Below are 12,769 nucleotides of genomic sequence, written 5' to 3'. Positions count from 1 at the left end.
CATCCACAGACGAACGGACAGGCAGAGCGGGTCAACCAGGAACTGGAACAGACCCTCCGCTGCGTCACATCCGCGCACCCGACGTTATGGAGTAACCATCTGGCCTGGATCGAGTATGCGCATAACAGCCAGGTGTCTTCGGCCACTGGCCTCTCCCCATTTGAGGTGTGTTTGGGGTATCAGCCCCCGTTGTTTCCCGTGGTGGAGGGAGAGGTCGGTGTGCCCTCGGTCCAGGCCCACCTGCGGAAGTGCCGTCGGGTGTGGCGCTCCACCCGCTCTGCCTTGTTGAAGGCCCGGACGAGGGCGAAGACCCATGCAGACCGCCGGCGATCCCCGGCCCCTGCTTACCAGCCCGGGCAGGAGGTGTGGCTTTCCACGAAGGACATCCCCCTCCAGGTGGACTCCCCGAAACTTCAGGACAGGTACATTGGCCCCTTCAAGATCCTCAAAGTCCTCAGTCCTGCCGCAGTGAAGCTCCAACTCCCGGCTTCACTGCGGATCCATCCGGTTTTCCACGTGTCACATGTAAAACCTCATCACACCTCACCCCTCTGTGCTCCCGGACCGGCGCCCCCTCCTGCTCGGATCATCGACGGGGGGCCGGCTTGGACGGTGCGCCGGCTCCTGGACGTCCGTCGGATGGGTCGGGGGTTCCAGTACTTGGTGGACTGGGAGGGGTATGGACCCGAAGAACGCTCCTGGGTGAAGAGGAGCTTCATCCTGGATCCGGCCCTGCTGGCCGACTTCTACCATCAACACCCCAACAAGCCGGGTCGGGCGCCAGGAGGCGCCCGTTGAGGGGGGGGTCCTGTTGTGTGTGGGCCGCCAGAAGAGGAGGTACTGCTGGCCCACCACCAGTGGGCGCTCTGCCTGAAGTGCGGGCTTCAGGCACGAGAGGGCGCTGCCGCCATGGACACAGCCGGGGGTGACAGCTGTCGCTCATTACCTCTTGACAGCTGTCACCCATCTACTCAACATCATCTTACTCCATAAAGACCAGACGTCATCTCCACCTCGTTGCCGAGATATCATACTTCATTGGAGGTAATATCCTCAGCCGTTTTGCAATATTGTTTGTATATTGTGAGTGTTTGCAGGAGTACCGGTACCGCTGTCAGTGGAAGCTGAGAGAGTGCTAGAAGGCACTCTTTTCCCTGAGGAATCTTCAGTACTCTGCAAGTTATTGAGTGAGAGGTGGAGGTGGCATTCCCACCGTTATTGTTACTGGGTGTACACACACCCACACTTGACTGTCTTTGTTCTTCGCCAGCAGTACCAGATCCGACAGTCGGGGACGGTGATCACCTGGGAATTCGGGACTTGGCGGCTCCAGTATTCACCAGGTTCTGGGGCGGCGGAAATCGTGTGGTTCCGGCTCTCCTCAGGACAGACGTCTTCTATCCTCGAGCCTGCCCACACGTCACCTTTGTGTATTGACTGTTGTGATATTCTGAGATTGTATGTTTGTTGTACACATTCACAACATTAAATTGTTATATTTTGGCTCATCTATTGACCGTTCATTTGCGCCCCCTGTTGTGGGTCCGTGTCACTACACTTTCCCAACAGTTCATTCATATATTCTAATTTTTAAAGGAATTTTGACCATTTATTTCATGTCATAAATTCAGTATAACTGTGACTGACCTGGATGAGCATGAGCAACCAGCCAGGCAAACCACCGCTCCATTTACACATCCAGAAAGTAGACATCTCTCTGTCTGCAGCAGCCAGGTGATACATGGTTATTCTTTTGGCCTTTTTTGCAGTCGCTGGGATCAATCAATCAATCATCACAACAAACAGTTGCCCCAAGGCGCTTTATATTGTAAGGCAAGGCCATACAATAATTACGTAAAAACCCCAACGGTCAAAACGACCCCCTGTGAGCAAGCACTTGGCGACAGTGGGAAGGAAAAACTCCCTTTTAACAGGAAGAAACCTCCAGCAGAACCAGGCTCAGGGAGGGGCAGTCTTCTGCTGGGACTGGTTGGGGCTGAGGGAGAGAACCAGGAAAAAGACATGCTGTGGAGGGGAGCAGAGATCAATCACTAATGATTAAATGCAGAGTGGTGCATACAGAGCAAAAAGAGAAAGAAACACTCAGTGCATCATGGGAACCCCCCAGCAGTCTAAGTCTATAGCAGCATAACTAAGGGATGGTTCAGGGTCACCTGATCCAGCCCTAACTATAAGCTTTAGCAAAAAGGAAAGTTTTAAGCCTAATCTTAAAAGTAGAGAGGGTGTCTGTCTCCCTGATCTGAATTGGGAGCTGGTTCCACAGGAGAGGAGCCTGAAAGCTGAAGGCTCTGCCTCCCATTCTACTCTTACAAACCCTAGGAACTACAAGTAAGCCTGCAGTCTGAGAGCGAAGCGCTCTATTGGGGTGATATGGTACTATGAGGTCCCTAAGATAAGATGGGACCTGATTATTCAAAACCTTATAAGTAAGAAAAAGAATTTTAAATTCTATTCTAGAATTAACAGGAAGCCAATGAAGAGAGGCCAATATGGGTGAGATATGCTCTCTCCTTCTAGTCCCCGTTAGTACTCTAGCTGCAGCATTTTGAATTAACTGAAGGCTTTTCAGGGAACTTTTAGCACAACCTGATAATAATGAATTACAATAGTCCAGCCTAGAGGAAATAAATGCATGAATTAGTTTTTCAGCATCACTCTGAGACAAGACCTTTCTAATTTTAAAGATATTGCATAAATGCAAAAAAGCAGTCCTACATATTTGTTTAATATGCGCAGCACTGAGGCACTTGCATCTTGGATGATGCTCAGGGAAGCACAAGATGTATTCATAGTGCCCTAGCAAATGTTCCCTCACACTACAAGCAGTACGTCTCATCCGAGTCTCCCTCAGTAACTAGTCATTTCACACAAGGACATCCAAAGAATCTGGAGAAACCAAGTACCAAAGACAGCTTTACCATGATTGAAATGAAGTCCAAGACATATTCTCTGACTTGTAAATGTCCATGACTTGTCAAAAAAAAAGAAAAGCTGACTATAAAAGTGGTGATTCGGTTCCTAGACACTCCTTGCCAATTTTGCTTTCACTTCACCTCCTTGTCATTTCATCCCAAATACCGCTATAAGTGCATACACTGAAAAAAGTGAAACAGTGCACTTTATTCAAAGTACTTATTTACATTGGTCTAAAGGAAAATTGTGGTTTCCAGTTTAAATCTGCTGGAATCACTTTACAAAATCATAAATATACATTGTGAGAAACTAAAAAAATTAGCTGTAACAAGATGATCCAAAGTAGCATTTTTTTCATTGTAGTATGATTAAACTGGTAAGGCAGTACATGTTTGCTATGCTTCATTGCTATGTTTTAGAATGTATAAAGATAGTAGGGTGGATAAAGTTGCCTTACTGTTGTACAAAACACAAAAACAAAACACATCATCAGCAAAAGTCATTCAAACTTGTTCTTTGATTGAAAATACTGTGATACTGTGTGGAGTATATTACCACATATAATGAGAAAGATTTATTTTTAAATGTGTTCATCTGAACTAAAATAATATGATTTAACATACACACTGCATCTGGAAAGTATTAGAAATATAAAAGCAGCAGAAATGCTTCTGTTCCTTTCCACAGATTTTCTTAGTTTTTTAATTACTATTTTTAATAAATTTGCAAAAATCTAAAAAAAACCCCACCCAAAACCAAAACTTTTTTCATATTGTCATTATGGGGTGTTGTGTGTTGAATTTGGAGGAAAAAATTCATTTCATCCATTTTGGATTAAGGTTGTAACATAAAATGTGGAAAAAGTGAAGCACTGTGAATACTTTCTGGATGCACTACTAGTACAACACAAATGGCTGATAAATTATTCTCATGGCACTGGGGCAAAGTGTCCAGCTTTTGATGATCGTTTTGAAGAACAGCAATCCTTATATTTAGTTTGTCCAAATACTTATGGGTTGTGAAAACAGAGTGAATACGTATAGAAATTGATGTAATTCCCAAGTGCTTAATTCATTTTTTTTTTCTTGAACCCTTTGACGTCTACTCATTCAAGCACAATTTGACTGTTTCAGTTCAGCGCCATTGTTGAAGGGGTGGAGTCAAAACTGCACTAACCGTGTCAGTGTCCAAATACTTGTGGATGTATACGTCTGAGCAGATTGTGCTCACTGACAGTAGCCAGGGAGGGGCTGCTGCTGCAAAACATATCGACAGAATGAATGCAAAGAGCCCAAAGAACACTTCCTGTTGATGAAAAAAGAAAAAAAAAAAAGAAGAAGAACCCTGCAGCAGCAACTGACACATCTGGACTGAAGGGGGGAGAGGCCTGGCTGCGGTGTGAGCGAACTACTGAGGGGAATGGACAACGTTTGATGTGCAGCTCGGTGAGTTCCTCGGACCGACACTGGCGACTCTACCGTCCGACGGCGGCGGTAGAAGTGACGTGGAAACGATTTCCTGCCGCCGCGTTAGCTGCAGCTAGCGCAGGCTAACTCCACATTAGCTGCAGCCTTGAGAGTTTGTAACCCACCTAAACAAATGTTGTCACTCTTGCGTCGTGTTATAGAAATTAGGCCAAACCGTGAAATAAGTCCCTATGCGAGAATGCAGCTAAGATTTAAGAATAACTAATTTTATCTTAGTTTTTTTTTTTTTTTTTAATGGGTATGAGCTAATGTAGCTAGCCAGCGCAGTGATTCGGCCTGCGAGGCGATACAAGTCTCAATAAAAATGAGAATTCGAGTACAAATGAGACATGGTACAGTAAACAAAGAGTTTAACGCTAACTCGGAGTTGGTCGGTAGTTTTGGTTAGCGGTGAACTTTAACATGACTCCCTCCCGTGTATCGGCACTATGAGCTCCACGCTAATGTTTCACTTAACTATTTATGGGCGATCACGCTCAGTGTACCGCATAGAAACGAAGTCATGAGCTTTATTTCCACTTTAGGTTGCAAAACGGTAGGAAGTAGGCTCGCACGTAGTGATCTGTCTTTTGGAACTGAACAGATGTTTTAAGTGAACAAAAAGATACGAATTTCCTCCGTCAATGATTCAGTCATCTGTTCACATGTTTATTTTCTCATTGCGTACAAAGTCGAGACAGTTCTTTAAAAAACTCAAAAAATGCTAAATAAGTCGATTTTTACTAGTGTTTTCTTGGGCTGCACCGAATGATTTTCATTTCGTTGTTGGAGTTTAGGGGGTCCTGGAAATTTGGGGTCAAAATGAGGCAAAATGACAAAATCACAAATTTTAGGTTTTCGAAGGCTCATATTTCTGGGTGCCCTGAGTGTGCCAAATTGATTTTCATTAGTGTTAATCTAGGTTCTTTTAAAAAATCTTTTATACCAAATGCCGTCGCTATAATGAACTAAAAAAAGTGACCACTCCACAAATAAAACCTGAACTGCTTTACTTTTGTTTTATTTAATTTTATTAGATCTTATTTTACGTTTTATTTATTTTACTAGGTCTTATTCTACTTCTTCCTTTACTTCTATGTATTTTATGTATCTTATCTTCGTTTTATTCATGTGTTTGTATGACTGTTTGTATTTTAGTGTCTTTTTTGTGCTGGTGAGCCGATGACAATTTCCCACATCGGTGGACAATAAAGAATTATTCTATCGGCTATGGACTCTCCAAAAACGTGAAAATTTTGGCGGCTGACTGAGGGCACAGCCCATAGGTGGCGCTGCAAATCGCTACTATTTTGTATTTGTGCACATTTCACAGGGGCGGCGTGGCCTTCTCCCTTAGTCAGCCAAGGTCTTTTATGCATGTAACGATAGATTAGGACCTCTTACTTTGATTTGGATGAAAATTCTGGCGGCTGACTTTGGGTGCACAAGTATAAGGGGCGCTTTTTGCTGCCAAAATGCGAAATTGCCACTTTTTCGCAAAGTGATTTCTCCATGCGCCTTAAGTCAAAAGTGATGAAATATGGCTCATATTGTCACTCAGCATCTCTGGTTTCAGTGGTAAAGAGAGTTTTGTGGCTGGTTTTGGTTTTGACCCTTTTTGCACCATTTTTGTTGGACCACTTCACGAAGAGGCCAAATATGGTAAATTTGCAACTTCCTCCGGTTTTGATGAAACTTGCAGAATTTGCTCCCATAACAGGATAGCGGTAAAAGCTACTGGTTTCCAACGCGACGCAAAAGAGTAAATTAAAGCCTTTTAAGAGAAAGAGGGTCCACGCTTACCATCTGAAATAAACTTACTGTGCATTTAAAGTGAAACTGACTCCAAATATGACAAAATGAAGTACTTTTATTTATTTTCTGAAAATGCTGCATGTGATGAGTACATGGAGAATGAGCAGGGTGGTCTTGAATTGGGAACCTTTTGCAAAAGAAACAAGTACACTAACCGCTTGGACATTTTGCTAGGTTCCATGACAACATATGGACTACTGTACATGATTCCCCACCAGAAAGTAAGTGGCCATTTGTCTTTTCGTTATATAATAGTAATACTACAAATAATAATAATTCATACTTTGTCCCCTTAGGGCAGAGATGCCAACCTTTTTTGAACCAAGATTTACTTTTAAAGTTGACAGTGTATAGAGATCTACCAAGTCATATCAAACACCATAGCGTAGCCACAATATATTGTGCACCAGTATAATACATGGGTTAAAGTTCTCAGTCACCACGATGGATTTCCATCATTTGGAAAATTTAACCACACATACGTGTGCGCACGTGGTGTCATGCGTGTTTTGGGGTCGAAATATGATAGTCTCACTGTCAAAGCAACATCCCATTCTGTGCTAATCAAAGCAGCAGCAATGTCAGCGTGGACCGTTTACTGCTTGCCATGAGCCACGGTCCTTCTCCTCCCTGTCTTCGTGAGAACATTGGCAGACACTCCCCAAATAGAGCAGGGTGTGGCTTTGCTTTGAACCAATGAAGCATTGATCCATTTCACTGCTTCGATGGTTTGTTGTATTATTTTGCTTTACCTGTTATGGTCTTCTAAAACAGTTGATAGATGTATTTTACAACTTAAAAATGGGGCCGATGCTAACACGTTAGCATGTCTGTGGCATTTTCAATGTTAAAGTTAGCATTAAGCTGTTCGCATCTCAGCACAGTTTCTGCATTTGTTTTCTGTATAATAATAATTAATGGCTTAACGTTTGTTGTAAAACAGTCAAATGTATTATGAATTGTAATATTTTTTATTTATTTTTATTTATATATTAATAATAATAGCAGCAGCAACAAAAGTAATAACTAATACTGCTACAATACAATTTTTGAGAAACACACAAAAAGAACTTTATAAAGCAAAACACAACAGAAAAGGTAAAACCAACTAACAATGAACATAAATAACTGTTTCCTGTGAACACCTAGTGACTCTTAAACCTCCACTTCATCCCTGTTTTATTTAAGTTTAATGACAATTTGTTTCGGTCTAACCACATCTAAGCTGTGTTTTTACACAAGAAGAAAAAATAAAATGCAGTAAACTGCACATTTGTGTCTTTTTTCATGAAAATAACTTATTAAAGATCACATATTACACTTTGGTCAGGCCTTTAAAATACTTTTGTGTGCTCTTGCTGTAATATGTTGTCAGTGGTTGAGATAATTGTTGTAGGCATCTAAAAATGCTCATAATTGGGTGAAACCTGATGGAAAACTCTTTGTGGTGTGTCGGTGATGTATGTATGTGCAAAATAAAACAAAACATTACTCCAGGTATGTTTTTGATGAAAATATAACATCATAACTTTATTACAAGCTCAAACATTGATGTTGCGTGACAAAAGCATTTTAATAACTCACTTCAAGAAATAATGGCAAAACTCACATGTAAGTTTAAAAAAAAAAAAAAAAAAAAAAATTATTAATCGATTACTAAAATAATTTAGTTGCAGCCCTAGTTTGTTTTATGAGTGAGAACATTTTACCAATTAAATGTGAATACGCCAGTTTTGAGTTTCTCAGTGCACATGCGTTTTCAAAACTGGTGACAGTGTTACTTTGTGCACTGCAGAACAACGTTGTCAGTTGCTTTAGGCCCTAGTTTTGTATTTTATTGACTGTACAGCCAGCAACACGGCACCCATTTGGTGTATTCACCGGATTAGAACAGATCAAAATACCACAGAAGACAAAGAATTTTTACTTGACAGTTTGAAGTGAGTTTTCTTTGTTTCAGAGGACTTCATACCCATTAAAATTCACCAGAATATACAAAATTTGACTTGCTCTTTAAAAAAATTCTGGGGGAGATCCCACAGACCCCACCTAAATCAATACTGTGTTTTTACTTAACAGTTTGAAGACAGTTTTCTTTGTTTCAGAGGGCTTCATACCCATTAAAATTCACCAGAATATACAACATTTGACTTGCTCTTTTAAGAAATTTCTGGGGGAGATCCCCCAGACCCTCATAGTTTGAAGTGAGTTTTCTTTGTTTCAGAGGGCTTCATATCCATTAAAATTCACCAGAATGTACAAAATTTGACTTGCTCTATTAAAAAATTTCTGACAGTTTTGGGATCGTAGTCAGATCTGTTTGCTTCACTTCCATGAAGTACTTGCTTAAAAGATGGTCAGGTTAGCTGAAAATCTTTCAGTCTGTGTTTTTTCAGATGCTGTTTAGATATTTGTTGAGTATATTCATGTCCCACTTGGTTTTTTTAATTGTGTTTTTAGCTTTCTGGTTTGTAACGAATGTGATACGATATTCGGACCAATTGTCATGGTAACGGTCTGATGATGGGAAAATATCAGACTGGAAATCAGCCAATCAGAGCGCGTGTAGCATCATAGCTATATAAAATGTTTCTGAAATGAAATTATTGCAAGATCATGTTTCATTCAAATAAAAGGAATGTAGTGTACCGTAATTTCCAGACTATAGCGTAAGCCGCTACTTTTTTCACACGCTTTGAAACACTGCGGCTTAAACGGTGATCCGGCTAATTTATGGATTTTTACAGGCTTTCTCATAAATTGAAATACGTCAATTGATGCTGTCCATTGATTGGCTGAAAGCTGTGGTCCTCATGTGGCATAAATTCACACACAGAGTAAATATGAAGTCTTACCTGTTCTTTTTAGTGGATTCAAAATCACATCCGGAAAAAAAAAATTCCACATAAAGCCTCCTGATTTTGGAAAAGGATGTCTGAAAATGCTTTAATTCCTTGTCATGGCAAAAAAAAAGACCCTCTCGGGCACTTTGCGCCACAGTTGCTCCGTCTGGTCAGTCAGTGGAGCCTTCTCTCTCCCTCACCCCCTTCCCCACAAGTTCTCTGTCTTTGTGCCACAAGTTGAAAAAGTCACAGCACCTCATTAACATCTCCTTTAGCACAGACACCAGGTGATCCTGGTTTCATGCAATGAAATTATCTCATGTTCCACAAAGAAAAAATCAGTTAAAATTATTCAGTTCTCCGTGTTGAGCTGACACGCTACGCGACACCGTGTGTGTGCTGGGTGATGTGATTTACGTGTAACACCTTCAGGAAAAAACAAAAGGATTCATGGTACGTATTTAATTAAGTTTAAAAAAATCTTTCTGTGTAAATATCTTATGTTACAACGTGGAGACCTGTGGTTTATAGATAAGTGTGGCTTATTTATGTACACTTTTTTCTTTTTAAAATTGGTGGGTGCGGCTTATATTTAGGTGTACTCTGTAGTCCAGAAATTTATACTGCTTATAAATTTAATACTTTAACAGTATTCTTATGGGTACTTCAGTTTTGAGAAAGAGTGCTCTTACGCACATGACAATACTGGAATATATCATTGAAAGGTTATTGAGTTTAGCCCAGTTCTGATGAGATTAGTTTATTATGACCAAATAGTATACAAATAATGAATGTTTATGAGTTCAATGGTACAAATATTTCATGAGGTGAAAGATGGAATGTACCATTCAACGATGCAACATTTCACCTCATGAGATATTCGTTCCATTGAAGGAATGGAAAACATTCATTATTTGTTTTATATAATGGCAAAAATAGAGCCTTGTCATTTAGTATTTTATTAATTTCTAAACAACAGAAAAGGGACTTACATTTTGGTATTCTTCACTGGTGCTTTGACGTCGACAGTCCAACACGAACTTTAAATATGAGTCCAAAATTGTTCTCAGTCAACTTGGAAAAAACTGATTGACCTGTCGCACTTCAATGACAATACCGGTCTTGTCCCACTTGGTCAGATGAGGGCCAGTTTGGTTTTGGATGCTTACAGAGTCACCAACCTTTAAGGAGGGTAATGAGCGGGTGTGTTTGGAGAGGTGTTTGGCATCACGCATGTGGCGATTGTGTAGTGCTTCCTCTCTCCTACAAGCATTGAACGCCATGTTAGGTGAGGTTGGTATTTGCCTGGATGGATGGGTATGAAATCCCTTATGGGTGATGCGAAAAGGCACATGGCTGCGATGGTTGTCGCGGCCCGGAGTATTACAATACTGCAACATGGCTCTTTGAAATTTGTCAGTGTTCAATGACCCATCGACTATATTGTCAGTTATCATACGTTTGATACTTTTGACACCCACCTCTGCCCGGCAGCTGCTGTGAGGGACTGCCACAGAGGAGAGGTGGTGTTGGATGCACCAATCACTAAGGAAGCATTCTGTTGAGAGCACCGTGAACTCTGGTCCACCATTAGACGACAATTTCTCTGCAATTCCGTAGGTGACAAAGGGCTGTGATCAAGGAAAATGCCAACGTGCGTTGACACTTTCCTCCACGATCGCCAGTTGCTGTAGCGATCAACCATGACAAGGAAGTGTCTGCCTTGGTTTGAGAAGTAATCAGCCGCAACACAAAGGGTACGCAGCAGTATGGGGGTGTGGGAGGGGCACTGGGCTGAAAAGGAGCCATGCGGTTGCAGGCAGTGCATCATTCTCGTAGCTCTATGATGGCAGGAGTCCTACCTGGCCAGAAGAAGGACAACTATGCCCTGAAGCACATCTGGGTGACGCCTTGATGGGCTGAGTGGAGGGCCTCAAGCACCCTATTGTGCACTGGACACTGGAATGATGATTCCGTCATGGTAGAGGGAGACACCGTCAAAACTAATCGGATATTTCCTATATTAATGGTATGGTCTGAGTGCTGGGGGGAGGCATGTTTTAAGCTCTGGTAAGCCATCCTTGATGAGATTCAGCAGTTCTACCATAGTTGGATCACTCAAGGGATGTCATCCCATGAGACTAATTTGATCACTGTGTTATCAGTGGAGTCATATGAGCATTCCATAGTGATTGTTGTGTTGCTACAATGTAGCTGGGCCAGGACATCAGGGGGTAGAGTTGGCGTGATGCACAAAGCAGACAAGTCATCAGGTAGCTCCAAGTGTGATGGCTTCACAACCGGGTATCAGGACAGAGCATCTGTTGTAGCCAGTGGTGGGCACAGCTCATCATAAAGTTAGCTTCAATAACAGTTAATCCGCTAACTGAAAAGTTATCTTTTATAAAGCGAAACCAATAAACCCTCCAAAAATTTTGCGGAAGTTACAGATAAAAGCTACACCGATATTGATTTCAGTACACTAGCAGCTACTGACACAGCATCGAGCCAGCACTTCTGTGTCAGCTTAGCTTTCTCTCAGCAAAAGAGACCTAGTGACTGAGGAGGAGGGGGGAAAATAAAGACAATTTCTCTTTACAACATAATGACTTGCTGGCATATCATGGAAGTCATCAACAGGCATACAGTTTTCTTTTATACCATGTCCTGTCTAGCAAGGTGTGTCATTGCTTTATAGTCTTTCCACTGTTGCTAGAAGTAGGACCAGTCCTTGCTAGAACCAGCCGCTGAGATAGTGGGCCATTTCCCCTTCTCTACAGAGGCTGTAATGGCAGTAGGTGGCAGTGTTCATGGCAGTATTGGCCCTATTGAGATATCCCATAATCCTTTGTGCATCAGAGAGTTGCTGCAGCCTCTTATTAATGTAATGAAAAGCATAAAAATGTACATTTTGGTTGTATAATGTTAATTTACAATTGCCTTCATGTGGATTGTTTGTGCTATTTAGACTGCAGCAACTGGCCAGTACTACCATCTACTGGCCAGTAGATTGCAGTAGAGACCCTGAAAACGTTTAATAAACCTGAGCTTCTGGCATGTTTACATAAAACAAACACCATAACATCTGTAAACCCAGAGAATATATTCATAAGAGTTTTAGGCACAATAAGCAGAGTGTAATGCTGTTGTCCATGTGCAGAGGTTAAAGGGCACCCTGATCAGAGTGTCTCAATGCATTTCTTTCTGTCGCAAAACTTTACCCATAATGCACTGCAGCATGTGTGGTCAGAACACTAAAACCTTCAAAATTAGTGCATTACTTTAAAACTAAAACATATATCTGATGTTTTCACTTTATAAAACACCAGACGTGATGTTAATTGAAATAACTTGTCTGGAATTAGTTTGGTTAAAATTTTAACCATAAGTTAGAATTGTATGCCTGTTGATGACTTGCGTGATATGCGGACGAGTCATTATGGTGTAAAGAGAAGTGATCTTTTTTTCTCTCTTCCTTTCTCTCTTGTAACCAGCTCTCTGTCTGCAGAGCATAGAGCTGTCTGTCTGCTAGAAAACATTTGACAGGTAGGTACTAAGATCTTTGACTTCAGACTTCACAAATGTTTTTAACAGTTAAGCTTTATTTGCTATGCTAGCGGTCTACAAATAATCAGACCTAAATTTATCGGAAGCTCATTTGTCCTCTGATGGTTTTCAAAGTTATTTGAAAAGCTAATCCAATAATGAAAA

At 41.4% G+C, this 12,769-nt stretch overlaps 1 protein-coding gene across 1 annotated transcript in view; it reads left to right on the top strand.

The window, feature by feature from the left end:
* Nucleotides 1–4,126: 4,126 nt before the first annotated feature.
* Nucleotides 4,127–12,769, top strand: part of zbtb34 (zinc finger and BTB domain containing 34) — a 34,251-nt gene continuing 25,608 nt past the window's right edge. The window contains exon 1 of the mRNA XM_034169773.1: nt 4,127–4,379. Coding sequence (XP_034025664.1) covers nt 4,215–4,379 — 165 coding nt within the window. The 5' untranslated portion in view covers nt 4,127–4,214. The remainder of the gene's footprint in view (nt 4,380–12,769) is intronic.

This window comes from Thalassophryne amazonica, chromosome 5 (assembly GCF_902500255.1).
Source record: "Thalassophryne amazonica chromosome 5, fThaAma1.1, whole genome shotgun sequence".
NCBI classification, from domain to species: domain Eukaryota; kingdom Metazoa; phylum Chordata; class Actinopteri; order Batrachoidiformes; family Batrachoididae; genus Thalassophryne; species Thalassophryne amazonica.
Note: the sequence above shows the minus strand (reverse complement) of the source record. Positions and strands in the feature narration are given on the sequence as shown.